This window comes from Peromyscus eremicus, chromosome 18, assembly GCF_949786415.1.
Source record: "Peromyscus eremicus chromosome 18, PerEre_H2_v1, whole genome shotgun sequence".
Taxonomy (NCBI): Eukaryota; Metazoa; Chordata; class Mammalia; order Rodentia; family Cricetidae; genus Peromyscus; species Peromyscus eremicus.
In genome coordinates this window covers 34,052,817-34,079,390 of record NC_081434.1, presented here as the reverse complement: position 1 = coordinate 34,079,390, position 26,574 = coordinate 34,052,817, and the positions used below count along the sequence as shown (strand labels likewise).

General features: G+C 42.7%; 1 protein-coding gene across 1 annotated transcript in view; it reads right to left on the bottom strand.

The window, feature by feature from the left end:
- The window catches only part of Cfap54 (cilia and flagella associated protein 54), a 299,598-nt gene that overhangs the window by 198,128 nt on the left and 74,896 nt on the right, over nt 1-26,574 (bottom strand). The window contains exons 23-27 of the mRNA XM_059245690.1: nt 18,823-18,959; nt 15,702-15,849; nt 13,895-14,050; nt 11,151-11,273; nt 1,459-1,584 (exon numbers count right to left, since the gene is read on the bottom strand). Of these exons, the coding sequence (XP_059101673.1) occupies nt 1,459-1,584; nt 11,151-11,273; nt 13,895-14,050; nt 15,702-15,849; nt 18,823-18,959 (690 nt within the window). The remainder of the gene's footprint in view (nt 1-1,458; nt 1,585-11,150; nt 11,274-13,894; nt 14,051-15,701; nt 15,850-18,822; nt 18,960-26,574) is intronic.

Genomic DNA, 26,574 nt, shown 5'->3' with positions numbered 1-26,574 from the left:
ACTAAAACCTAACAGGCTCAGTAATTAGCAGATTAAGGACTGGCCTGTGTGTGCCCGGGCCCCCCACCGTGTTTTCTCTAGGACTGAGAAGTGACCCACGCTGTCTCCTGTTATCACAAACAAAACCTTCTCAGCCTCTTTCTTCTTAGACGGGTCTCTAGTGGTTCTAGGGATTTCTGCCTCTGACAAATGAGCAGATCCTACAACCTTAGTCAGTGGGAAATGTCACAACCTCCTGCTGGACCAGCAGCTCCAGGGAGGGAGGTGTGAGACTCACCCGCAATACCGCAAGGGCACAGAGCCTTGAGTCACGGTCTGGATGGCACAGGGGGGCAGAGTAAGCAATTGGTTTGAAAACAACAAATTCAAACTGCCTCCAGTTTAATCAAAGTTTCCCCTAGGCAAAACGAGCCCCACATCCTACTCCCCAAAAAGATGTTACAGCTTAAAAATCCTCTAGCCAGGATGATTTGGAGACCTTACCAGGCAACAAATTGCCTTGCTTTCAATCTCAGGAAGGACATGTGGAGTCAATCTAACTCAACATGAGAGGCAGGAGACCAAAGGTCCTTCCTGGTGTGCCTCAGAAACCCAGTAAGCCAAGAAGCATCTCAAAACCTGACCCACAAACACATTTGGCCCACATCATTTCAACACAAAGCAATAAAGTCTTAAGTCTCTCTAAGACTCCTGCTTATGAAGCACATATTGAAGATTAGTCTCAAAATTAGCAACCTCATAAAGACAGGACTAGGTATCACGGATGTTCATAAATCTACTTCGAACATGAGATTGGAAAATTCAGCTAGGTATTTAATACCTTCAGTGATGCACTCAGAAGTTATTTAACCTATAAGTTATTTAACCTGTAAGCCCCACCTGCCCAAGGACCAGGTAGCATTCTGGGATTCTGGGAGTTGTAGTTCCTGGAAAATAACAACAAATCTTCACGGGAAAGTACAGTGGCCTATGGGTTTTGTTCTTATAAACCCCACCAATGCGTGTCTCTGGGCCATTCAGCTGGAAAAGTGTCCAGGTAATGGTCCTGACCAAATTCCATCTTGGTCAGTATTTAACATTTTAATAAAAGCTTGCTTTAATTTAGTCAAAATGGTGGAACTGCTTTTTCTGGCAAATTTCAGGACTAACAAGAACAAAGCATCTTTAAACTCAAAAAAGGCGTTTTTAAGAAGCATTTAGACCAGTGTCCCAATGAATGTAGAAAGGTCTAGCCTCATCTACCTTGTCATCAGTACTCGGAATGTGGATAACTATTCAATATGCTAGCCTTGACTCTATCTTAAAAATATTTTTTAAATTAAAGAAATTCTTAATGAAATTACTTTCTGTAATGTAAAGATGACAAATTGATCAATGTCTAATGTGTTTGATGATAGTAAATGAAACAGGTAAATATATAAAAAGGAGAAACAAACAACAAAAAAAAAAACAAATTACCTCCTCTCCACTTTCATCTTGGTCCATACCAAATAGAGATTTGCACCCCGATGTGATGTCCAACGTCTTTTTCCCATAATTTATAATCATTACCGCCAGGTCATATTCTTTCCAGGAACGTAGAATCTAATTAAAAGTAAGCATTAATTATCTCTGTTGGATGCCTCTCTTTCCAAGTTCAATGCATAAAATCTTTCATAAATTCAAATTCCCCTAAGTCTTGTGGGTCTAACAACACCTCACAATTGTTAAGGAAACTGGAAACTTACCTCTAGGTCATATTTCTCTAGAATTAAAATTATATAACTTTACTATTCTTTAAGTAAAGGACTAATAATGGCTTATCAATAATGCATTTCCTATCCCTCTGGGCCGTTTATCTTTATGCTCTGTGATTCAGCACCCTACTATTAAGAACTACTACTTGGGCTGGAGAGATGGCTCAGAGGTTAAGAGCACTGACTGCTCTTCCTAGAGGTCCTGAGTTCAATTCCCAGCAACCACATGGTGGCTCACAACCATCTGTAATGAGATCTGGCACCCTCTTCTGCATACATAATAAATAAATATTAAAAAAAAGAACTACTACTCTACTTTTAAAAGCCACACTAAAACAATTGTTCCTTAAGGTCATATACATAGCACCTTTTATTTTGAGTGTTTTGTTGCTCATTGGTGTTTTGCTTTGTTTTACTTGTTTGGATTTTGAGACAGGATTTCATGTAGCCCAGGCTGTCATCAAACTCACTGTGTAGCTGAGGATGGTCTAGAACTGCAGATGCTCCTGTCTTCAACTACCAAGTGCTGGGATTATAGATTACCAGCTTGCACTACCACTCCCACCTTTTCTCAAGTTGCTTTCTATAGGAAATGGCGCAGTTCCTGACCACATGATGTCTTGAGTGTGGAGCACCTAGTGATTTGCGAGATATTTTAGTAGATGGTTGGGCAGATCCTCTGAAAACCCTGAGAAGTAGCATACGTTGACTCTTAAAGGGAAAGACCATGCTGCCCTTCCTCATTCACACTGGCCACTGCCAGTGGTTACTCTGTCCCTTCTAGCCTGGCCCTTGTCCCCTTTTCAAGGGTAATCTTCCATCGTCATCTCCCTGTTGAGTCAAGCGTAATCCCGACACCACAATGGTTCAGAACTGGAACCTCATGTCTCTCCGTGGCTGAGTCATGTTCTAATGTACCTGCCATCCATCCCTTATTTGTACAGCTCTGCCCACCGTATCACTAAAATCCTGGTTCTAGCATCAACTCTAAGGAGAGTCCATGGCCAGTTTTCCGATTTGCATATTTCCCATTGCAGTTTATCTGATTTGCATATTTCCCACTGCCATGACTCAGTGAAAGGAAGGGAACACATTCATGGTAAGCCCTAGGGGGACAACTGAAAATATAAATACGTTTGTATGAGTGTGCTATATGTAGACACATTTGGTTAAGATGGTTCTTTTTTCAGTTATATGATGACTACTACTTCGAATACAGAGAAGGGCTAACAGGAAGGGACTTAGAAATAGTGAATGGTTACCTAGAACTACTAAGATGCACCCAATACTAAGGAGTAGAAATGTTTCTGTGGAGCCAGAAGAATGCACTCCAAAAAAGCAGTGCATTGTGAGGAGCATCATGTAGCAAAGAGATGATGACATGATAAGACCCTGCAGGGTGCTGAACGTCTGACGCAAGAGTCTAATTTCACGACAAAATGTATATGAGAGGCTTGGTTACGAGCCACCTTTTCTAGATAAGTGTAGCCACCACCCCTAATCACAGAAATCACAGCTAGACACAAGGCAGATGGTGAGGAATCCAGCCCCGATGGGAAACATCTATACCATTGAGGAAGAGGAGGCAGAAAGATTGTAAGAGCCAGAAAACCAGGAAGTCTACAGTGAAACTAGTCTCTCCTAGAAATGGCTGAACAAACAAGGACAGAACAACGGCTGTATGGACAGACATACTAATGCAGAAGGGGCATCTCACAGGATCCCACCCCCAGGCGAAGAACCACAAGCAACTAATGGTTGCTGAGGGAGAATTAGTCCCCTTCTTGGTTGTCCAATACAAAGTGGTCAGGCCCAAAACCATATACTTACAAATAACAAACACAAGCTTTGCAAGTTGCAAATTTATGTGTTTGTGCATACACATACGTGCACGTGTATATGACATTAATAAAGAAAAAGAGGCTATCAATTTGAGAATTGGAGGGCTATGCAAGGAGTTGGAAGGGGGACTTGGGAGGGGCTGGAGAGAGGAAAGAGATGGAGGAGAGTGAGGTAACTGTTTTAATTTGAAATGTATAAACATGTATGTGAGTGGGGCAAGCATCACTATTTGAAAACTGACGTGGGCTGACGTGAACTCTGCACTCTACTCTAGTGCGCTTTCATTTGGCTTAGATGGAGCTATGCATCTTTCTCCCTCTTGTCTAAATATATTATGAGAAAACAATACATGAGGAGAACTGATTTTTCTAATGAAGAGAAAAACAAAGGACTGAATCTATTCAACAAACCAAATAATGGACAGAAATGAAGAGTATAGCTAGTGTTTAGCATTGACAGCTTTAACACAACGCAAAAATAGCAAAATATGTGAGATGACAAATTCCCAAACTATAGCAACATGGAGGGGAAAAAAAAATACCGTTGCTTAAATAAAAAAAGACAAAGCTCTCCAAAGAGGCCGTTTTCCAAAGAAAACACAGTGTTTTCTTAACTGAGTTCCACACATTCTAAGAGAAAATCTAGTACTGTTTATATCAAATGAACACACGACATCTGGGATTCAGAGAAAACACATGATTCGGGAACTACAGACCGGGCTAAAGGAAACTTCTAGAAAGACAATGCCCAACATCCCAGCTGGGGAAAACCCCAGTTCAGGTATCAAAAATCCTGATAAGTATATTCTTCTTCCTGGTCAGAATGGAGTCAAGGTCATTCCTGGTATGCCACAACTTAATCCCCTGATTCCTCAAGTGAGGGAGCAAGGGGTGGGGACATGGCTGGTGAGCCAGGAGGTGTACGGAGCAAGAGCCACTGTGTTCCAAGGGCTGAGGGTGACGGCATGAGGGTTGAGGGACATCAGCCTCCACTGTGGCCTGTGAACCAGCATCTCCCCGACCCTCCTCTTCCCCAGCTGCTATCTCTAGGTATATCTCCTCCCTGTCAGCAGGCAACCTGCAGGGATCCTGCATATCTTCACCTCTTCCCTGTAGACTCCTTCCTTCCACACTGAATTTAAATGTTCTAGCTACCTGGATAAGCAGGATTTGCTGTGTTTGTTCTCGACAGAAAACTTGCTATTGGAAAGTCACCGGCTGTCTTGGAATATAATTTCTTTGTTGGGGTGGAGCCATGTCATTTAAATAGGATGCCTGTGTCTAGTGTTCTGAAGGAGAGTGCAAGCTGCCCCTTCCTTTACCAGAAAGGAACACAGCTCCACAGAAACACCTTTCTTCCGTGGAAGCATCTGTGGGCCGGCCAAGCAGATGAACAGTCTCTAAAGAAGCCAGTAGGGGTCTGGAGAGCTTAGTGCAGTGGTTAAAAGCACTTGTTCTTGCCCAGGACTGGGATCACTGCCCAGCATCCAAATGATGGCTCACAACCATCTGTAGCTCCAGTTCCAGGGAATTCAATACCCTCTTCTGAGTTCCAAGGGCACCAGGTATACACATGGTGCACATACATGCAGGCAAAACACCCAGACACATATAAAAATGAAAAAAGAAAATAATATAATAATAAGAAGAAGAGGAGGAGGAGGAAGAAGAGGAGGGGGAGGAGGAGGAGGAGGAGGAGGAGGAGGAGGGGGAGGAGGAGGAGGAGGAGGGGGAGGAGGAGGAGGAGGAGGAAGAGGAGGAGGGGGAGGAGGAGGAGGAAGAGGAGGAGGGGGAGGAGGAGGAGGGGGAGGAAGAGGGGGAGGAGGAGGGGGAGGAGGAGGAGGAGGAGGAGGGGGAGGAGGAGGAGGAAGAGGAGGAGGGGGAGGAGGAGGAGGAAGAGGAGGAGGGGGAGGAGGAGGAGGGGGAGGAAGAGGGGGAGGAGGAGGGGGAGGAGGAGGAGGAGGAGGGCAGCAGGGGCACTCTAGGCCCAGCACAGCACTAATGAATTTGGGATCATGAGAGAAGATCAGGTATTGCCAGTGGTTACAGCAGGTGACCATGACAGGATGAACTCTGCACAAAGGCTGAGAAGGGTGGGAATGACAGACAGCGGGCTTCCTCAGACTCCTCCCCCGACCTAGTCCGAAGCAGGAGCTGCTCCTGGATTAAGTGCGTCTTTGGGACTCTGCAGTAACTCCTTTGCCGTCTCTGCAACAGCCTGTCTGAGGCAGCATCCTACTTTACCACTGCTTCGGTCGTGGTCCAGGTGGAACAGCCCCTCTGTAGTTACCCATGATTCTCCTCCCCTGCACCCTGGACCCGCAGGACCTCAGAAGTGATTCTTTCCAAAGCACGGCCTTTTCTCCTTCACTACACACAAATATTCCTCATCTGGGGTCAATGCAAAGTATTGTGCTTGTCCAGATGTCCAGAAAATATAGCTAGATATTAACCCAGGCCCTGCCTTTGTGTCCTTTACCCTTGCATGGGGTGGATTGCCAGTTCCTCCATCTAGCTCACAAATAACTCTTGAACCTGTCTGTGCCCTCCGCCTCTCGCTTTCTCCATTACTCTGGTTACTATTTCTTACCTTCTAACTCATCCCCTGACACACCCAGTTCTTATCTCCTTCAAACCACTAGCTGTCATGAGACTGGAATCATTTCTTTCTCTAAAATGCAGACCCCCATTTTGCCATCCCTGGGCTTGAAACCCCTGAAAGTCTCCTGTTGGATCTCAGAGGAGGACCTTTCCACTGCTACCTGCTCGCTGCTCCACCTTTAAAGGAGCTGCTTACTTTCTCATGGTCTCTTCTCTGAGGCAATCAGTGGTCACGATCCTGCACCTGCCACGCATTTCCCCCTTCTGATAGGGCCCTTAACTTTTCTTATAATTTCTTGCCATAAAAATGTTCCAACTACAACTATCGGTATTTTTTGGTATGTGTTCCCCTGTTGCTGAGCAAGGTGACCCCTGACTTCAAGCCACACAGACTTTCTTGGATCCAGCTGGACATTGTTCCGGTGTGGGGTAGGGCTCTGGCTTACTTCAGATGCATAGTCACTTATACCAGGGTCCCCCACATTGAAAACTATAATAGTAGATCAAAGTCTCCATGGTCAATCAAATTGCTACCTTTGTAACACACTCGTTTCTTCCGGAGACGTGGGTTGAACCCTCTAATCTATTCCTCTGATCGATTTGCCCACAATGCCTTAACACCATTTTTACCAAGGCAGCTTTGTAGTGAGTTTTAATTTCTATTGAGAACCTTTAAACGATTCTCAAGAAACCCCACGGGAATTGTGATTAAGACTGCATTAAATTTAAGTGTCATTTTTAGGAAGGATTTATATTTCCGTTACAGTGTATCTTCGTGTGTAGGAACTTGATGTGGCCTGCCATATGCTCGGATCTTAATGTGTATCCTTGGCAAGATTTCAGTTCCTTTCTGCAGGTTCTCTGACACTTTGCTGAGTTTTAAATAGCACAGCCTGCCCTCTGTTTCTAATGATTTCTGACATAAAATGAAACTATCACTCATATCCGCTTAATATACACCCACTTTATATAGTCTTCATATAATCCTAATTATTCCTTACAGGATGTTTGAGACCCCTACGATTGCTAATAAGCTGCATTTCCCCTTTCTACTATTATAAAAGTATTTCAAATCCATGTCTATAGCCCAAGAAGGAACTTGTGAAAACAAGACAGTTAAAAGTCAGCACCTCCTTCCTGGGCCTGGTTTTTAAGGAAATGGCTTCAGAAATTTGCCATTTAGCATGATATTTGCTTTAAAATTTGGGTAAATGTCCTTATCGTTATTCAGCAGCTCCCTTTCATTCCCAACTCACTAGCAATTTTATTAGGAAAGGTTGCTAAGTGTTATCAAATGTCCTTGTGGCATTTTTCACGCAACCTTATTTTTCTTGAATTTGCTGTTATAAAAAAAAATTCAAGCTTTATTTTAACTCAGACTCTCCCTCTTTGTGGTGTGAAGAATCCACTCTAGGGAAGACTTGGTCTTTTATGCTTGACCGTGAGCCTGTCCTGAGACTGGCGTATACTAGATCTGAAGCCTCCCAGCGGCAGGGAAGGTCACCCCAAAAGAGCCAAGGGACAGAGCATAAGGCCACTCTTATTTCTGGTTGATGTTTGTGGTTTTGAATTTGGCTTTTTCTGGTGTGGAAATCATCATCTTCCTCCTTTATTTTGTTGATATTTGCCCATTACCATTGTCTCCTTCATCTTAGACATCTTTTTTGAAATAATACCTACGTGAGAACCTGCATTTCTAGCCTTCCTGGGAGTCTGTCTTCTACGGTCATCCGCATTTTGTAAAGTGGTTAACACTTGTTTTATTACTCCCATCTTTGAAGTGAACACGCTTCCTTGCTTCTTAAATGCTTGGGTTAAATTAGCACTTCCCTCTCAGCCCATATTTCTTGTTCTTGGCTCCTCTCTCTTTATCTCTCTCTCTCTCTCTCTGTCTCTCTCTCTCTCTCCCTCTCTCTCTTTGGTCCCACTTCATTCTTTTCCCCCTCTATACTTAGAAGTCCCACTGTACAGTAAAGTTCCGCTCACAGTGACACATCACCAAATCATCTTTAAATATGCGTGTGTGTCCTGCCAGAGAAAACAGTAGCCTTAGGCTACACACATTTTGTGTAACAATCATAATTTTGTGTAACCAAAAACTGACCTCTTAACGTTCTCCCCTTGCCCTCGGATATAATAGAAGGTTTAGTTCTGGGTTACTAATAATTTTGTCTTTCAAGAATGACTCTTGTCTTTCAAGAAAGCCTACTTAGCATTTACATTACAAAGTCCAACTCACACCCTTATCATCTATTTACTTTTAATAATACATATAGTGAGAGATTCATTGTTCCTATCGTTCCTCCCTTCTTGCCTCCCCCTATCTTGGGACTTCTGCATGGAATCAATTGTCATTTGATAAAGGGTTTCCTCAAGTGTTTTTCTCAGATAAGGGCATAGGCACAATGCTCTGTGCACACTTGTACTTTGAAAGTGTTTATTTTTGCCTGAATAAATGGCTGGTATCTTTCTTGGTTATGAGCTCCGGGATCTCAGACCTTATCCTTCAAACAGCATTTCGGCATTTTAACTTCTAGCGCTGCTGAGCTGGGAGCCAGATGATTCTCCTTGCATGTCCAGGAATCTGCTCTTCAGTACTCAAGCCTTGAAGACATGTCCTTAACCATCGACTTCAGTCACCAACACCTCTCTACAGGAGTGCTCCTACTTTAATCCTGCTTGGGATTCGGGGAGACTATTACTGCTCTACCTATTTATTTCTTGAACCTAGACTCCTGATCTTTTCAGGTTACAGCTCTGGATCTGCCTTCTGAATGTATTCACCATCTCTGAGCAATTCTACACCGGGGTATTTAACTCACAGTCTATTGCTTCCATGACCTTTATCAAATCTGTTTGTTACAGAAGCCAGGTGTCTTGTATCATTATTGAGTTGGTTGGTTGGTTGGTTGGTTGGTTGGTTGGTTGGTTAGTTGGTTGGTTTTATATCATCTGATTTCTCTCTCTTTAAAGGTTTCTTTGCCTTCTTGGTCCCAACTCACCTCTGGCCTTTTCCAACACAGTGAAGGGTAAATTACACAAATAATCATCCTCCATTTCTACTTTCTACTTTAAAAAAAAAAATCTCATTTCTACTTTTCCTTCATGCCTACTGGGTTGTGAGATGAGACTGGCCATGGGCCTCCAAGTTCATGTTCACATGTTCTGTCTGCTGTCAGGGCCTTCCCCTCTAAGAAAAGTCCAGCCCATAAATGTCTCTCCCTTAACTGAGTTTCTTTTCACTTGCATCATTTAAAGCTTCACAGAATTACTTGTGTGTGTGCACATGCACACACGTGTGCTCTGTCTCCTCCCCACTAAAACACAAGCTCATGAGACAGAACTGGGCTGTTATCTTAATTACTTAATTCTTTAATGAATGTCACAGGTAAGTTTGTCCGGGGACCCAACAATCTGGCCTCATAGCCAACCAAATCACACATTATTTTACCTGTGTGGTCTCAGTGATCACTTGAGTTTGTACCCCTTGCTTAAAGGATATCCAAATCTCAATTGAAGCCTTCCCCAGTCTCTCCACAGCTCTGTATCACCACCTACTATTCATTACCCAAGCTACAGAGCTGGTATCACCCATGAAGCTCTAATTCTTTGGGCATACACCAAATTCCCAAAACAGAACCTGACTGTAAGTAATCAGTGAATAGCTGTTGAATGAAGGAGCAGACTGAAACCTGAGAAAGCAGTTTGTCTTCTTCCTACACTTTGCCTGTGTCCATCCTCAGCTCCCATCTCCAGATTCACCACGCCCAACCCATGGTCTAGATTTGCCTTTACACTTGGCCTCAGGGGCTGGCATACCTGTCTCATACCCCAAGAGCATACCTAGCCTGTCCTTTCCTTCACAGCTGCCCTCACTCTTTTACATTCTAATTTCATAAAAGCATCATACCCCTCATTCACTGATTAATCCTTTAATTGTAATCTTGATGCTGGTCTCTGAGTTGTGGTTTTGGTTTTTGGTTTGGGGGGGTTGGGGTTTTGGTTTTCTTGAGACAAGATCTCACTACGTAGCTCTGGCTGCCTTGGAACTCACTGTGTAAAACTCATAGAGATCCGGACTGGAGAGATGGCTCAGAGGTTAAGAGCACTGGCTGCTCTTCCAGAGGTCCTGAGTTCAATTCCCAGCAACCACATGGTGGCTCACAACCACCTGTAATGAGGTCTGGTGCCCTCTTCTGGCCTGCAGACATACATGCTGTATACATAATAAATAAATAAATCTTAAAAAAAAAACAAAAACTCATAGAGATCCACCCTCCTCTTCCTCCCAAGTGCTGGGATTAAAGGCATGGTCAACACACCCAGCTATTGTTTGTCTCTGTAGAGCTAAGTTCCATTATCCTAGCCCAGACCCTGGCCTTGATAGCTGAGGCCTGCCTTTGGGCTCTGTCCATCATGACCACAACCTGACAAGGTGATGTACAGACCGTGCACAGCATACTAAATGCGTCAGTAGTCTAGGGGTTTGGAACATGTGTTCTGTGTGACTGTATATAATGCCAGACAATATCCAAATGCTACTTCAGTGACATCAAGGTTGAGTTTGTGGGGCACCACAGTTTTATCAAAAAGTCCAACAACAGTTACCATCCTGTCATGTGTAGGCTTTACATTTGCTTTCCATCTAAGAAACATTGCTTTGCGGAATGCTAATTTTTTAAGATTTTTTTTTTAATAACAAGTTAGTGCAGGTGGCCTCTGAAACCAGAAGAGGGCATTGGATCCTGGGAAGCAGGAGTTAGGGTAGCTGTGAGCTGCCTGGCAAGGGTGTTGAGAAGCAATCTCAGGTCCTCAGCAAGAGCATCATGAACTCATCATTCCTGAGTCTTCTCCCTGGCCCTGGGGATGCTATTCTTCTGCATTCCAATTGCCACGATTAAACAAAGCTTGACTGTCTCACTCGGCACCAATCCTAAGTTTTATGACACTAGACAGACAATGAGATAAATACCTTGGTCATGTAGAAGATACAGCAAGCTATCATGTGCTGGATACTCTCAAAGCTTGCAATGTTTTTCTTTGAGTGAACAATACTTGGTATTCCTTGCAAAACCACAATACATTTTATCAAGATCTACAAAAACAGAAGCACAATGATTTTTGTGTCAAAATATCATCTTATTTTGTATAAAATGTAGTATATAAATCATATCCATCTTAGGCTATGAAATGCCACTTCAACTGGTCATTATTTACCAGGTATAAAAGAATATACGTAGATACAATGGACATATTCCATTTTCAGATGAGTCAACTATCTACATAAACTTGAAAATGAGTGAAGAGTACAAAATAAATATACAGATAGCTATAAAACAATGCTTGTTTTTACAAGCACCATAAAAGAGGCCAAATGCTATATGGATCCAAAACACTAAAGGTCACATCTGTGCTTAGGGGGACCTTGGCAAAGTGCAGAGGAGGTCAGGCCACTTGTGACAGTACAGAGGGGTAGAAGCACTTGAAATGATAGTCCCTCTCAGATTAAAACTGAGTGTTCACACCACTGAAAATCAATTAATACCGGGGTTTACCTCTTCACACTGTGTGTTCCTGAATTTGATCAAGAACCCACTATTAGATTGGGCTTCTCAGCCCTGCTGGTTGGAACAATGCAGTCGTCAGAGAAGCAGAGTTGAGATTACAGCAAGCCATTGATTCTGATGATCCCAAAGAACAAATATGTACGTGTGTGTGTGTGTGTGTGTGTGTGTGTGTGTGTGTGTGTTCTTGCTTTTGACTTGCTTCAAGCCACCATTTTAACAATATGTCATTATCCTGATACACATACAGAAAGCATGTTTAATGCTTTCTGCCCTCAGTGTTAATTTACCCTCTGTCCCCACGGCTCATCACATCCCCAAATCATGCTAACTACCCTAGTCATTTCTCAAAGCTCCTACATGTGTGTGTGCGTATGTGGGTGCACAAATGCAAATGTTCCAAGGGAGAATTTTGCTGTTATTTCACAAAATGGCACTTTTAGATACTGTCCTGAACTTTTACCTTTTTCCTTCAACTATGCCTCACGAACAGTGCTTCCAAATCGGCAGGGACAGCCCTAATTTGTGTTGCTAATGGCTATGTATGATCATCTGGCATGGACCAACCATAATTTATTGTTCTCACATTGAACAGTTCATGGCTAATGTTTTGGTTCAGGCACTATTGCTGCTTTCCATCATTTATCTTGTCTTCACCAAACACTACAGAAAACGCCCTTCTACTTGCTGAGGTGTGCACATGAGCAACAGCTTTGGGAGCCTTGAGGAGGATAAAGCATCGACCTTAAGGCCACAGTCCACACTCTAAGTCAATGACCATTATGTGGTCCCAGATCCCCAGGAGGGAAAATACACGGACCTGAGACACAAGGGGTGGGGGGAGGCCCAGCACTTCGCCAAGTAAGAATTTTATTCTGTGTAACACATTCAGGGTGGTTGCTCTGTCAGATAAATGTATTTTTAATTTGATTAAATTTTTGTTCTATGAAATAAATTACCAGTAGAGGAATTACTATATCAGATCTATTTGATTTTAATTTTGCTTAAAGTTAGATTTAATTTCATTAAGTTTCTTTTTCAAAACCCAAAAGCTCCTAACAATTCACATTACCCTGTCGGTGAGTCAGAATGCCATTGCTATCACATGTTCCCACCAGCAATGGGAGTTATATGGGAGTTATGGATTCTACATCATTAATCCAACACATGTTTCTAGAAATACTTGGTACCCAAGCATCTTACCATGCAGTAGACTTGGTTTTCTATGAACTGCCTATTCAGATCCTGTGTCCATCTACCTATCAGGTGATGGCCAGCTTGCAAGGATTCCTGTTATACCTAATTCATTCTTCATTAACTCTGAGTTTATTTTTTTCCAATCCCACAAATTTCTTATGAGCTTTGCCATGGTTCTTTTGTCTCATACAGTTTATCATTTCTAAAAGTTCTATCTTTTTTTTCCCCCAGAAACGGGTTTCTCTGTGTAGCCCTGGCTGTCCTAGAACTCTCTCTGTAGACCAGGCTGGCCTCAAACTCAGAGATCCACCTGCCTCTCCTCCCGAGTGCTGGGACTAAAGACATGTGCTGCTTCTGCTGGGCTTTAGAAGTTCTCTTAACTGGGAAGATTTCCCCCAAAACCCCAGACTACAGGTGTCAGCTCCTGGTTAATTTTTATTTTTTGCCCCTAAAGTTTTGCTTTATTTCACTTGTCATCCTTTAACAGATATGGATAGTTTTACAAAGTACAAATAGAGGTCAGATTCTACTTTTCTTTCAGATGAAAAACTAGGTGATTCACCCTCATTTATCCAAAATGTCTATTCTCCTCCCTTTGAATGAGAATATCAACTCTGCCACGAAGCAAGCTTTCTTGGGTTATTCACTATGGCATTCTTGTAATGGCTTTAGTGATGTGTGATGAAGATATACTGCTGTATCTACGATGACAAGAATATAAAAACTGGAACATGACCATTGCTAGTGTTTAACTAAGGCCGATAATGGGACTGTGTGCTTTCGAAGGAACACATTTGGTTCCTTTCTGATATATAACTCATTGGGACATTTTCACAATACTTCTTCTTCTTGACCCACTTGCACTTTATGGAGTAATATGGCTCTTCTTTCCCATAATAATCACTGAACTTTCACTCTACACATAGCTCCTGTGGAGGCTACAGGACACCCTTACCTGTATGACAGGTACTAAAACAATGTTGTGATAGATGATGGGAGCCAGGAGTCCGTAGCACTGGGTCACTGCTTGAAGGGCGTAATTGGCATCGTTGAGGAAGTTGCTGAGCTCCAGCGCCACAAGCACGTTCTCACATTCCATCAGCCTGGCGAGCTGTGCAGACATAAGAACCGGTGTTATCTGGCCAAATATCAGGTGTGACACTCCAGATGTCTTTCAGATGCAGAGAGGACAAGGAATGTGGCCTTTCTGGCTCAACAACACAAATGACAGCATGAAGAAAGTCTAAACTGGGGAGGCTCTGCCTCTCCCTTAATGCTCCATGTGCATAGTATAATCTTGGAATTAACCCCTAGAGTGTTTTGTAAGATAATACAAGAGTCACTAATGACAGAAAATGTGCCCATTTATTTTACTGGTGAGAAAAAAATCTTAGCTATATTTTAATTGCAGAAAAAAAAAGCACAGTAGTTTTTAAAACCACAAATTGTAATGAATAATAATTAAAATGTAATATACCAATAATATTGTTCTCACTTGATTAATAGAGTCTAATTTCACTTCTTAATTTGTGAGAAAATGGAACATTTTCAGCAAGCCAGACTAATACTTCTATTTATATTTTCACCAACAAAATAGAAATGGTGAAGAATGCCAAGTTAAGAGCTGTGATATTAAATATGCCTGTAAGAGAACAGAAGTCCTTATAAAAGGGTACAAGTCCTCACCTCTCCTTTCACTTTCCTTCTGGGGAAAGAAAATGTTGGGGGGGTTATATCCACATTATTTATATTTATATCCACACTATTCACAAGAGACACTGTATGAACACTGACCAGACATTTCTACACAAGCAGCTTCTACTGGACTGGTCGTTTCTGGTGCTGAAATTCACAGAAGCAGTTTTTAAATGGCTTCCTTTCCAGATGTGGTGTGGCAAGAGAAGAAACGGAATACAGTGCAGAGGATATTCAGTGCAGGCGGGTGCATTTGAGACCCTGAGCTCCAAGAACAGTGAACTGGGCTGGAGGAAGGGCTCCTGTCGCTGGCATGGGCCTCATGGAACCAACTACCAGTCTGAGCAAATCAAAACGGTATATTAAAAACAACTACTACAAAAAAGAGAAGAGGAAAGAAAGTAGATGCCTGAAGCTTCCATATCTAGTGAGGAAAGGCAAAACAAAAAGAGAGGCACAGGCTGGAAGGAAGGGCTAATACAAGATCACTATCAAAGTCAGAGCACTATGGGGTTGCGGACTACACAGAGCCTGGTACAGATGCCCTGAGAGTCCATCGCTAGGAGGGCTATTAAGCCTCTGCCTCTGTGTAAGCATGCAATTTTATAATTCAAAAGAACATAGCAAGCTAATACATAGCAGCATAAAAGCATCTCTAAGAAAAAAAGGCATTTTTAAGAAAGCAGGTGGCTGAACAATAAATTGACTGAGATCTCATTTTGTAAATAATAATATGTTAATCCCTGAACCTTTTCAAAAGCAGAGAAACCATATAAAAATGAAGCCACAGTGTTCTTAGCGGTAGTGGGACTAAAAGTACTTCACTGTCCACGTTGTACAGATTTGAATTCTGAAATATATCCTGGTCTTATACACAGAGGAGAAAAGATAAATTGAGAAGAAGGACACATGACCTGATGGTTGTGAGACCTGCATGGAATATAAAATAATACAACATATTCAGGCTGCGTCCTCTTGGTCCGTCCACTACAAGGACACAAGATCCCAAAGGCATCGTCCTTGAGGCAAACACAGTCGAACCCACATAGTTCCAGGCATTTACTCACTTGTTGGGCAGGGAATATCTCATTGCCTTTAATATTATCACAGAAGAGATTTTCTTCTTTAATTTTAATGTCGCTCATCACAAAGATATTTCTAAGGAAAAGGTATAAGAGGATCGAAGAAGTGTCGGCCAGAACGTTAGAGTGCAATCTGCAGAAGAAGGAACCAGTGTTAAGGGTGTTACTGTACAACGCCCAACCTACCACATCTGTTCAATCTTTTTGGGGTTGCGGACTCTCAGCATCTATGCAATGACCCTGACAGCTCTGGCAGCACACGGAACAGCTGTTCTCAGGTGTCTGTTTAAATGAAAACCTGAAAGCAAGCTCACAGCTAAGAAAGGGAAGCCGCTGAAGTGTGAGGCCACCAGTCTGTAAAAATCATCAGTGGCAAATTTTCCTATATAAAGTTCTGTTCAATCCACATGATGGAATTACAAGTCAGGTTGAAGAACAGGCCTGGGAGCCCAGCTGATGAACTCTGTGATAATGGGAGCATTTGAAGCAAAATCAGCTACAGAGAATGAGTCTTAATGGCTCTGGGTGTTTCTGATTGCCTTCTCTAAATCGCAGTCCACAGTGCCAAAGGCCAGCAGAGCTTGACATATGTCAAAGCTTTTTTGTTTCCAATACTCATGCCCTAGGATTAGCTGGTGATAAACCCTCATACTCAAGCTTCAGGTCCCTCTGCTCTGAATCTCCGGACCCCATAGAGCAGGAAAGAGCCCGACATCGTGAATCCACACCTGAAGATGATCCCACCACGTGGAGCTCTGGACCCTTTTACCAAGAGGGTTCTATTTCTCCTGTCCCACCCTGCAATACACACTGGACTTTTTTATTGGCCTCACAATGACCCTCAGTGCTGTGAATCATGCCTTTGTCTCACCTATCACTTTCTGGCTCCATTACATTCCCTGCTCCCCTCAGAATTCAGTAAGTCCCTTCAACATCGGGGTTCACAGAACCTTAGTCTCCGCCACCTCTTATATCATCATGTAACCCACAGGGACATCACTGTCCAATTTTTCTATCTTGTCACAACACCAATTACTTATTCACTTATTTCTTTTTTCATTCACCTTTTCAAAATAGCATTTGCTTAACGCCTACTATGTGTGTAACACTCTCTAAGACCCTGGGATATAAACACAACTCACGCAGACTCTTAGTCATCAGGAACCAGACTTGCTGCGACACAAAGTTCTGCATCAGCTATGACGTCAGTGCTGCTCTGTAGCATGAATCTTAGAAGAACTTATTAATAAAAACAAACCAGGAGCCAGGTATTGGGGTGAATGCCAGAAGATCAGAGAAGCAGAACAAGCCACAGCCACCTCACCTCACCAGTTCCTCAGCTGATCCTGTTTCCTCAGACTGGAAGCCTCTGTGTCCTCACCCTAATGAATCTCAACTGAACTGCTGCTAAAAGCCTAAAAGCTTAACCAGCTCTAGTTCCTGGTCCTCACACCTTATATACCTTTCTGCTTCCTGCCACCACTTCCTGGGATTAAAGGCATGTGTCACCATGCCTGGCTGTTTCCAGTGTGTCCTTGAACTCACAGAGATCCAGATGGATTTCTGCCTCCCAAGTAATATGATTAAAGGTGTGTGTGCCACCATTTTTGGGTTTCTATGTCTAGTGGCTGTTCTGTGCTCTGACCCCAGATAAGTTTATTAGGGTGCACAATATTTTGGGGAACATAATTATCACCACACTGCTCAGTAGCACTTCTGCTCTTCCTGGTATCACGTGAGTTGCTCTCTTGAATCTGCTGGTGGCCTCCAAATTACCAACTCTAAATGTCTCCTGATGTCTATCCTGCTCAACCTTTCTATAGGATTTCACTGAGCCTGACCTGGCATTTGCATGTCACAGAGCAGGACAGTGCCCCAAGTGACTCCCAGTTCCCTTCGCCATGCACCTCCGTCTCCGGGACAGCCCCTCCTCAGCAGCCTTCCTTGGTTCCATCTCTTACATCTGCCCCTTCAATGGAAGCAACACCAGTTTTCAACCCCAGGGTGTCTCTTTTCTGCTGAAGTTCAAACATCCTCCTCTGGAAGACAAGGCTCCTTTTCGAGATTTCAAGTGACCCTCAAGGACAATTTCCGAATTGCCATCTTTAGCTTTGACTGTCTCCTGAGTGTTAGCGCTAAACAAAAGATCTACTATCGTCTCCTGACCTGCAAAAGCATCCTGCTGGAAAAGCAAAAGCAAAAAAACAAAAAAAACCAAAAAAACAAAAAACAACAAAAAAAAACCCACCTCACTATTATCTTCCCTCACACACACCCCATTTCCCTTAATAAATGCTGCTGACTCCCCAGTCACAACACCAGAAAGTTCAGTCAGTGTTCACCCCCTCTTCTATAGACTACAGTTCACATAAAACCTAACTCACCTCTTCCTCCTCTTAAAACGCCCCTCAGATCTTTCGCCCATGGCACTCACAACCCTTGAACAAGGCCAAGAGTCTATATTTGTTTAACTGAAATGGAATTAAGCGTTTAGTGTAAAGAAGCATTACCAACATCTTGCTTTGTCTATTGTTTATGTTTTTAAGTTCTTTATCTGTGAGGGGTGAAGAGTTATCTCTTTTAGGCATTAATAAGCAGATGAGAGATTTTTTTTTTTCAATTTGTAGACACAGCCTGAACTAAGCCTGAAATGCTCTATTTGGGGATTGTCCTGAAGTCCTGCTCCTTTAAGGAAAAACAGCAAAAGGATGAGAAGATCGTCAGCCGTTCTCTATGGCTTCTATGGGCATGTTGTCAACTACTGAGAGTGTAACCTTGGGAGCCCATGTGAAGCAAAGGAAAACCTTCATATTCACAGTCCACACAGCAAGCCCTCACCTCAACTCCATCCTCTCCTTCCTTGGTTTCAAAAGTCTCCAGTGAGTATTCATGTTTTCTGCTCTGGCTGCTACCACTTGACGTTTTTATTCCAAAACCTTTACCCACCTGCCTCACTGTTTTTCCTGACTCTAGTGAGGTCGTGTCTAATGAGGACTGCAGACCTTGGAATATATGCACTTTATAACTCTGGTTAGATATACTTTTATATGGGCTGTCTTGATATGCAAATGAAAACACACAACATGGGGCTTTAATTTCTAATTACCTCCTCTGTGTCACCGTCATAATGTTGCTTAGAGAGATAATGGACTGATCATCCTGAAGCGGAGAAGCAACAATATAATCCCAAACTGGTGAGAAGACCTTCTTGGCCAGCTCATAGTTTCCAACCTGATAGGCAACCTGTGACAAAAAAAAAAACATATTGTCTCAAGGGGTCTTTTCACTTGGAACACGCATATTTCAAACAGAATTCGGACACTTCCTGCCACACACTAATCTCACGTTTACTGTTGTGCTCCACAGGGCCATAGTGAGGGAATGGGGTGGCCATGGATGGCTACCAGCAGGGGAGGCAGATGCAGTTTGAAATCTCTTTTATTTCTAAATTGCATGGAAATTTGAAACTCTGTAAGGATGTTTCAAATCCTCATAAGCAAAACAAAGATCACATCTGAGCCAAATTAATTTCATTTCCATCCATCTCAGCAGTATGCCCCATTTATTATAGATACCGTTATAATGAACAATCTGCTCCAAGAGAAACAATCAGATTTCCCCAACCTGATATATGAAATATATTTCATTCTTTCCTGGTTCTGACTGACACTTTCTGAGCTTTTGTGCAACAAAGAGTTGGCAGCTGAAAAGGGTAAAGAATAAAACAGAAGTTTTCCAAGAGTCCATATCTTTTAAGTTTAACAGATTCAGTGTTGAGAAAAATAATTTCACTAGTGAAGCTTAGAAGCTCAGTAGAAAAAAAAATCACCAACTGACCTTCTTTTGATAGAATATATTGAAGGGAATTTCTAAAAATTCTTCTATTTAAATGCATACATAACATGAACCTTCACCAAATGACTTCCACGCTGCCTCAAATGATAAGGTATAAATAAATTCATTGAATTAAGCACAGAAAGGACATGTTACTAGAACATGATCCACTCATGGGAAAAACTTACAAGGCCAGAACTTCTCTGGTCTGTCAAATGATTCGTCCTCACTCACCAAGTGGTAAGCTTTCCTGTAAGTTCCTATCCTGTGCTCAATGCCGGAGGAGACATGCATGTCAGCTCGGGAATGCCCTCACCGCCCGTGGAAGCGAGCTGAAGGCATAAACCGCACAACAGCACAGCGAAGCTATGAAGAATCCATAACTGTTGTGGGGGTCTTAGTAACACAGAGTGCACATTTCAGAAGGAGGGCGGGCGAGGCTTGAGTTGAACCCTGAGGCAAGGGCACAGTTCCAGCTGGTACGGTTTAGACCGAATGTGAGAAGAACAAACCATGAAAAATGGTCAGAGAGCATCGAAGGAAGACTGGAGTGATGAAGCAGAACTGGAAGAGAAACACGTAATGTGAGGAAAAGTTCATGTAGGCCATGGGTTCTGTCAGGCCTTGAAACCAGACGGAACTTTCTAGATGCAAAGCACGACGTTCAACACTCAGGCCTCTGCCACTGACTGCTCTGTACAGCCCATCAGCACCCTTTGGGCAGGGGAGGAGGCTGGGGCGTGGAGAGGCTGAAAGTCTACACCAAATCTGGCAGTCAGAAGTAGAAGAGCCGATTCCTAGAGTAAGTACAGTAAGTCACTGCTGTGGGCCACATCTGACCAATCAGACAGCTGCAGCGGCTGGTGTTTTAGGGACTAAGATGGTCCAAAGAAAGTAAGACGATGTGTGAGGAGGGTTGGCAGACCCACAGCAGAGCTTCCCTTCCTTTTCAAATCAGGTTATTAAAATCCCTAGGCGCCTAACGATAAGGTGTCGGCCTTACAGACTGTTATTGGCTCAACTACTGAATACTAGATGTGCCAGTTAAAAATGAATAAAGAAGGTTTATGGACTCATGAAGCACCATAGGCTTTTTAACAGGAAGTGCCATGATGTCTGGGCGTTCACCAATAATTAACCTAGCAGCACTGGACAGAACAGATATTTGGGGAGGGGCTAAAATGAGGAGAAGCATACTAAAAGACTAATGACGTAATGGACTATGTTAGACACTCTCTCCTTGATAAAAAAAAAAAAAAAAAAAAAAAAAAAAAAAAAACCATACAGCTAGCTTCCAGAAGTCCACACTCCAGGCTTGTTTCCTGCCTCAAATGACCACCTTCCCTTCCAGATGCCTTCTCCAGCCTCCTCTTTGCCCACTCTTTCTACGTTGGATACCCAAGGTTCACTGACTCCTCAGGCTTCCCTCTTCTGTCTACATTTTCTTAGTGATAGCCACAAGGTTTGAACTATCACATACTATTCTCAACTCTTTCTCATGTCCATATCTCTCACCCAAACCCCAAAGGCATGTATCTTACCTCAACATGCCCCAACTTTCAATTCTCCCCTGCTTCCAAGAATACACCACATAGCCTCATCCTCAATTCAGATAATGTCAAGTCTGTCCTTCGAATACGATGCTTGACCTTAGAGTCAAAACTTATTTTTCCCACCCCATTATCTCTGTTAGGAATTCCCATTAGCCCTTCTCCAGAACATACCCAGAACCCAACCACTTCTCACCACATTGGCTCTTGTCACCACAGGTAAGACCCTTTCCCCTCTCACTGGAATTCAGCAGGGGAGAGTATGTCATCTCTACTCTCCATGTCTGTTCCCAACTTAGCCAGATGAACCTTTGAAAACAGAATTTACATTGGGACACAGCATGAATCAAGACTCTTCAGTAGCTGCCCATTTTAGGCAAGGCAAAATCCTGCCAGTGCCCCACATCTTACATGTCTGCCCACTCCCTGCTCTCCTGGGGTCGCTATGCTCCAGCCATAAAAGCTGACCTGCTGTTGATCAGACAGAGTGTGTTTCTATTGCTGTGAAGAGACACTATGACCATAACAACTCTTACAAAGGAAAACATGTCATTGGCGCTGATTTACAGTTCAGAGATTTAATCCATTTTCATCACGGTGGGAAACATGGCCACACACCTTGCAGACTTGATGCTGGAGAGGTAGCCGAGAGTTCTACATCCAGATCGGCAGGCAGCACGAAGAGAGAGGGACACTGGGCCTGGCTTGAGTATCTGAAACTTCCAAGCCCCCCCCCCCCATGACACACTTCCTTCAACAAGGCCACACCTAATCCAACAAGACCACACCTCCTAATAGTGCCACTCCCTATGGGCCTATGGGGGCCATTTTCATTCAAACCACCACAGACTGGGAGAACACCTGAAAACCTTAGGGCTCCTGCTCCAGCTGTTCCTTCTTCAGAATGTTTTTCCCTAGAGAACTACTTCCTTCAGGTCTCTCCTCAAATTGCGCTCTCCCTGTCATCTTGCTGAACACTATCATTACTGTCCATTCCATTGCCTTACTCTAGATATTTATGCCTTAGCACTCATCCCCTTTCTGATATCTAGTCTACCTGTTTACTTTACCTATTTCCCACCACAACATTTTGTTCACTTGTTGAAAACAAGAGGTCTCACCATAGGAGCCCTGGACTACCAGAACCACTCAGAACTACTTAGAAATGCAAAATTCTTGGTCTTACCAGGTCCTAGTGAACCGTAAACTGGTAGATCCCAGCACCCTGCAAAACTAGCTTGCTAACTCACACTTCCATACACTCGGTTCTTAGGATCCTGTATTTGGAGTACCTGGGGCAGACTAAGTACTCAGAAATGTTCTGTTCACTAAATCTAAAAATCACCCTTTTCTGGAAATGTCCTTCTCCTCCAGTAGGGGAATGTCAAGCAATTTCACTACATATGACGACATTGTTTACTGCCAGGGTATTTCATAGCCGCTTCTAAAGCAAGAGGGACTTAATTCAAAGTTTAGTTCTGATGTCAAGGCTAATAACACACTCAATAGAAGAAGAATTTGGTGAAAAATGTTATCACTTATGCAAGAAGCTCCTAGGGAGGGCAAGAGAGGCACCATCAGGTATGGACTGGCTTGCGTAAAACAGAAGTGGACTAGATGGTTCTAGAGTCAGAGAATCTGGAAAAGTTCATGCCGGCTGAGAGACTGAAATTTTCTGCTGTTACAAAAGGGGGGTTGCTCAAAGGACTTCCAATCAGACTGCCCAGATGTGACACCATAGGAAAGAAGAAGAGTGGACTTACAAAACATCTGTGCTTTAGAGAGAGTAAAACAAAACGGATGTACAGAGAGACTCAAAGGTATGAAACATAGCCTGGCCTTGACCCCACAGCCTTCCACAGCCCACACCTGCCTCGGCCGAGCTAGGCTGGCTCCCTAGTGTCAATGAGGACCTAGAATGGAACCCAGAAGTAAGATTATCTACACAGGCTCACCGCTGTGGTGACCATCCAGATGAGTAAAAAAGACATTTCCTGGGAAGGAGAGATGGCATCGAGCATGGAACCTGATGCAAAGTAGACATAAATACAAGTCTGTGATAAAGAGATGAGCAAGGACAGAGGTGATAGAAGGTAAGAGGGAGAGGAGCTGAAACTTCTTTGGGGAAACACTTCATTTTTTACCCATTGCTCTAGCTTCCTGTCTTGTTGCTGTGATAAAACACTCTGAGGAAAGCAGCTGATGGGGGGAAGGGTTTATTTGAGCTTACATCTCCAGGTCACGAAGTCAGTCCCTCTTGAGGGAAGTCAGAGCTGGACCTGAGACAGAACTCAGAGCAAAAACCACGGAGGAACGCTGCTGGCTGGCACCCTGTTCACTCGCTTTCTTTTCTACAGCCCAGGATCATCTGCCCGGGAAACAGTGCCAATCACAGTGGGCTGATCCCTCCTACATCAATCAAGATAATCGAAACAACCCCCACTAATACATCCACAGACCAGCCCAATAAAGACCATTGCTCAACCGAGACTCTTCTCGGGCAATTCTAGGCTCTGTCAAGTGGACAGTTGACGCTAACTAAATCACCCATAATTCTCTCTTTCAAATTTAAACTCGTGGGCAAAAGGAATCCTTTACACACCAATGGGTTCTAACGAATTCACCTGTGAAATGGGAAAATGTAAGAGCAACATTCCCTCACTACTGTCACTACTGGGACTGTGACAACGCATACGTGTTCCGTCCTCAGACTCCGCCACATCTCACCAGGAAGACCAGCTGGCACACCATCTCAGGCCCACACAAGAGAAAACTGATAGAGAATGAAGTGTGTCCATAAGAAGGGAAGGGAAAGGGCCTAGAGGAGACAGAACAACCGGGGGTCCACAGTGATGCTGCTCTCAGAGCGGGCACAGAGCGATGTCCGATAGTAGAGCTTCTGGCATGTGGACAGAGGTGCAAAGAGACATGAGCTCATCCAAGAGTCAGATTTACCATCTGCTACCGGAGAAACTTTAAGGCAGTGGTTCTCAACCTCTGGGTCGTGACCCCTGCGGGGGTTGCTGATCAGATATTTGCATTATGATCCACAACAGTAGCAAAATGACAGTTATGAAGTAGCAACACAATAATGTTATGGTTGGGGGTCACCACAGCATGAGGAACTGTATTAAAGGGTCGCAGCATTAGGAAGGTTGAGAACATATTCCTTAACTATTACCTGCTTTTAAAAAAAGTAAACAAAAATGAGGCCAAAAATGAGGGAATATTCACAAAATATTATAATTCTAAGGATTCCTTTTTAAAAAAATATATAAACAGACTAAATTACTAGTGTTCTACATTAGTGGAAAACCTGTTAAAGATTTGCCTGACTTTATTAATGTTTATAGAATAATGTGGAATAAAAGCACAACCTAAACCCCCAAGGCCATGACAACCAGAAGCATCTGGGGAAATAGCTCATCTTTCACTACATAATACTTACGATCATGCATTTTAATGAACAGGGTTGTCCTGAAACTAAAAACTAGCCCCTGCTATGAAAACCAAATCTGCACTTAAAAAAAAAGGTTTATATTAGCCTAGAATATATAACAACTTAATCTTCAAATTTAAGAATTAAGGAGGTTTAATAAGTGAGCGATTCCTGCTTTAGCCCCTTGGCATTGTGGGAGAATGCCCGCCGACCATCTTGAGTGACCTAGAGAACTACAGACCCAGTGTCACTAAGGAGACACGGGTCATTGCTATGGCACTTCTCATTATACCACCAGTGCGGCCGGGCGTCATTTTACTAACTATCGATGGAAGTTGTGCCAAATGGAACCCAAGAGTCAAACCACTCCCGGGAGAAAAATCAGGTCTTGATGAAATATTCAGCGCCTCACAATAACTCCATGGCTGCAAATTAGAGAATATATTAGGTTCTAAAGAAATCAAAACACTAGAAAACAGTGAGCCCGTGTGACATGCTATACCAATGCTAGACAAATCTTAGTAATTCTCTCAATTTAATTTTCTTTGAAAAATATGATCATATAAAATGCCAGTGGGATCTAAGCTTATAATGCTAATCAACTATTAAAAGAAAAATAGCACAGCACAATAGAAATATGATAAAATTTAGAAAGCCATCCACTCTATAGCCAATAATAGACTTAAAATTAGATACTTCAGACCTAGGTCAATGAGTCACTCTGGTGTCCTATTCATGGGTGCCACACGTCTTTAGTCAGACAACAGCTACTTCAGCAAGAAGGTTAATCATGAGTGTATTTATAACTAACAATAATAATAGTATTTATTCAGTGTGTGCTTCGAGAAAAATGTTATCATTAAATATTTGACATATGCAACTCTGTTGACATCCCTAAGACCTCTGGACATGTTATTACTGTTCTCCCTTCACACACGAAGTCACTCACTCAGTACCACATGGTTACTGTGAGGAGCTTGAATCTGAACTTGGGTCAACCTGGTTCCATTAACTTGGTAAGTTCCTTTCTATGAATTTATTCTGGAAAAGTAGTCAGGGGTATAGTTAAAGATTTATATGTAGTAATGTGTATTTTAGCTTTTTTTACAATAACAAAGTACTGAAAAGTATCTAAATGTGCAGCAGTAAGGAATTACTAAGGAAACTACCACATGTCCACAAGGCTCAATACAGTGTTAAAGAAAACAAGTCATGAATTCTACAGGGTGGGGGAGTATATGGGAGGTGTTGGAAGGAAAAAAGGGAAGGGGGAACTATATAACTATATTTTATTTTTTTTAAAAAATAACAATTCAATAAAATAGAATTATTAAAGAATACTTCATAGGAAATTTTCTAATGGAATAGAAAAATAAGTTATCTATTAAATGAAAATATCAGCTGGGCCTGATGGCACAATCCTTTAATCCCAGCACTCAGGAGGCAGAGACAGGTGGATCTCTGAGTTTGAGGCCAGCCTGGTCTACAGAGTGAGTTCCTGGACAGCCAGAACTACACAGAGAAACCCTGTCTTGAAAAGGCAAAAACAGAAACAAAGAAAGAAAGAAAGAAAGAAAGAAAGAAAGAAAGAAAGAAAGAAAGAAAGAAAGAAAGGAAGGAAGGAAGGAAGGAAGGAAGGAAGGAAGGAAGAGACAGAGAGAGAAAGAAAGAAAGAAAGAAAGAAAGAAAGAAAGAAAGAAAGAAAGAAAGAAAGAAAGGAGAAAATACCATGTAAAATGGTTAAAAATAACATATAGAAATTCACACATATATGTGTATATTATATGCATATACAATTGCATGGAGAGAGAGAGAGAGAGAGTTCTCTCTGGATGTGGGTTTGTCATCCTGATGCTACTGACATTCTGTATTGGATTTTTTCTTTCTACGATGTTTGTGATTGAACCCACAGCCTTGTGCATGCTGGGCTAGTATTCTATTACCACTGAGTTACATCCCCAGCATGTGGTGGGTACTTCTTTGTTGCAGAAGGCTCTCCTGTCACACTGGATGCTGCGTATCAGCATCCCTAGCC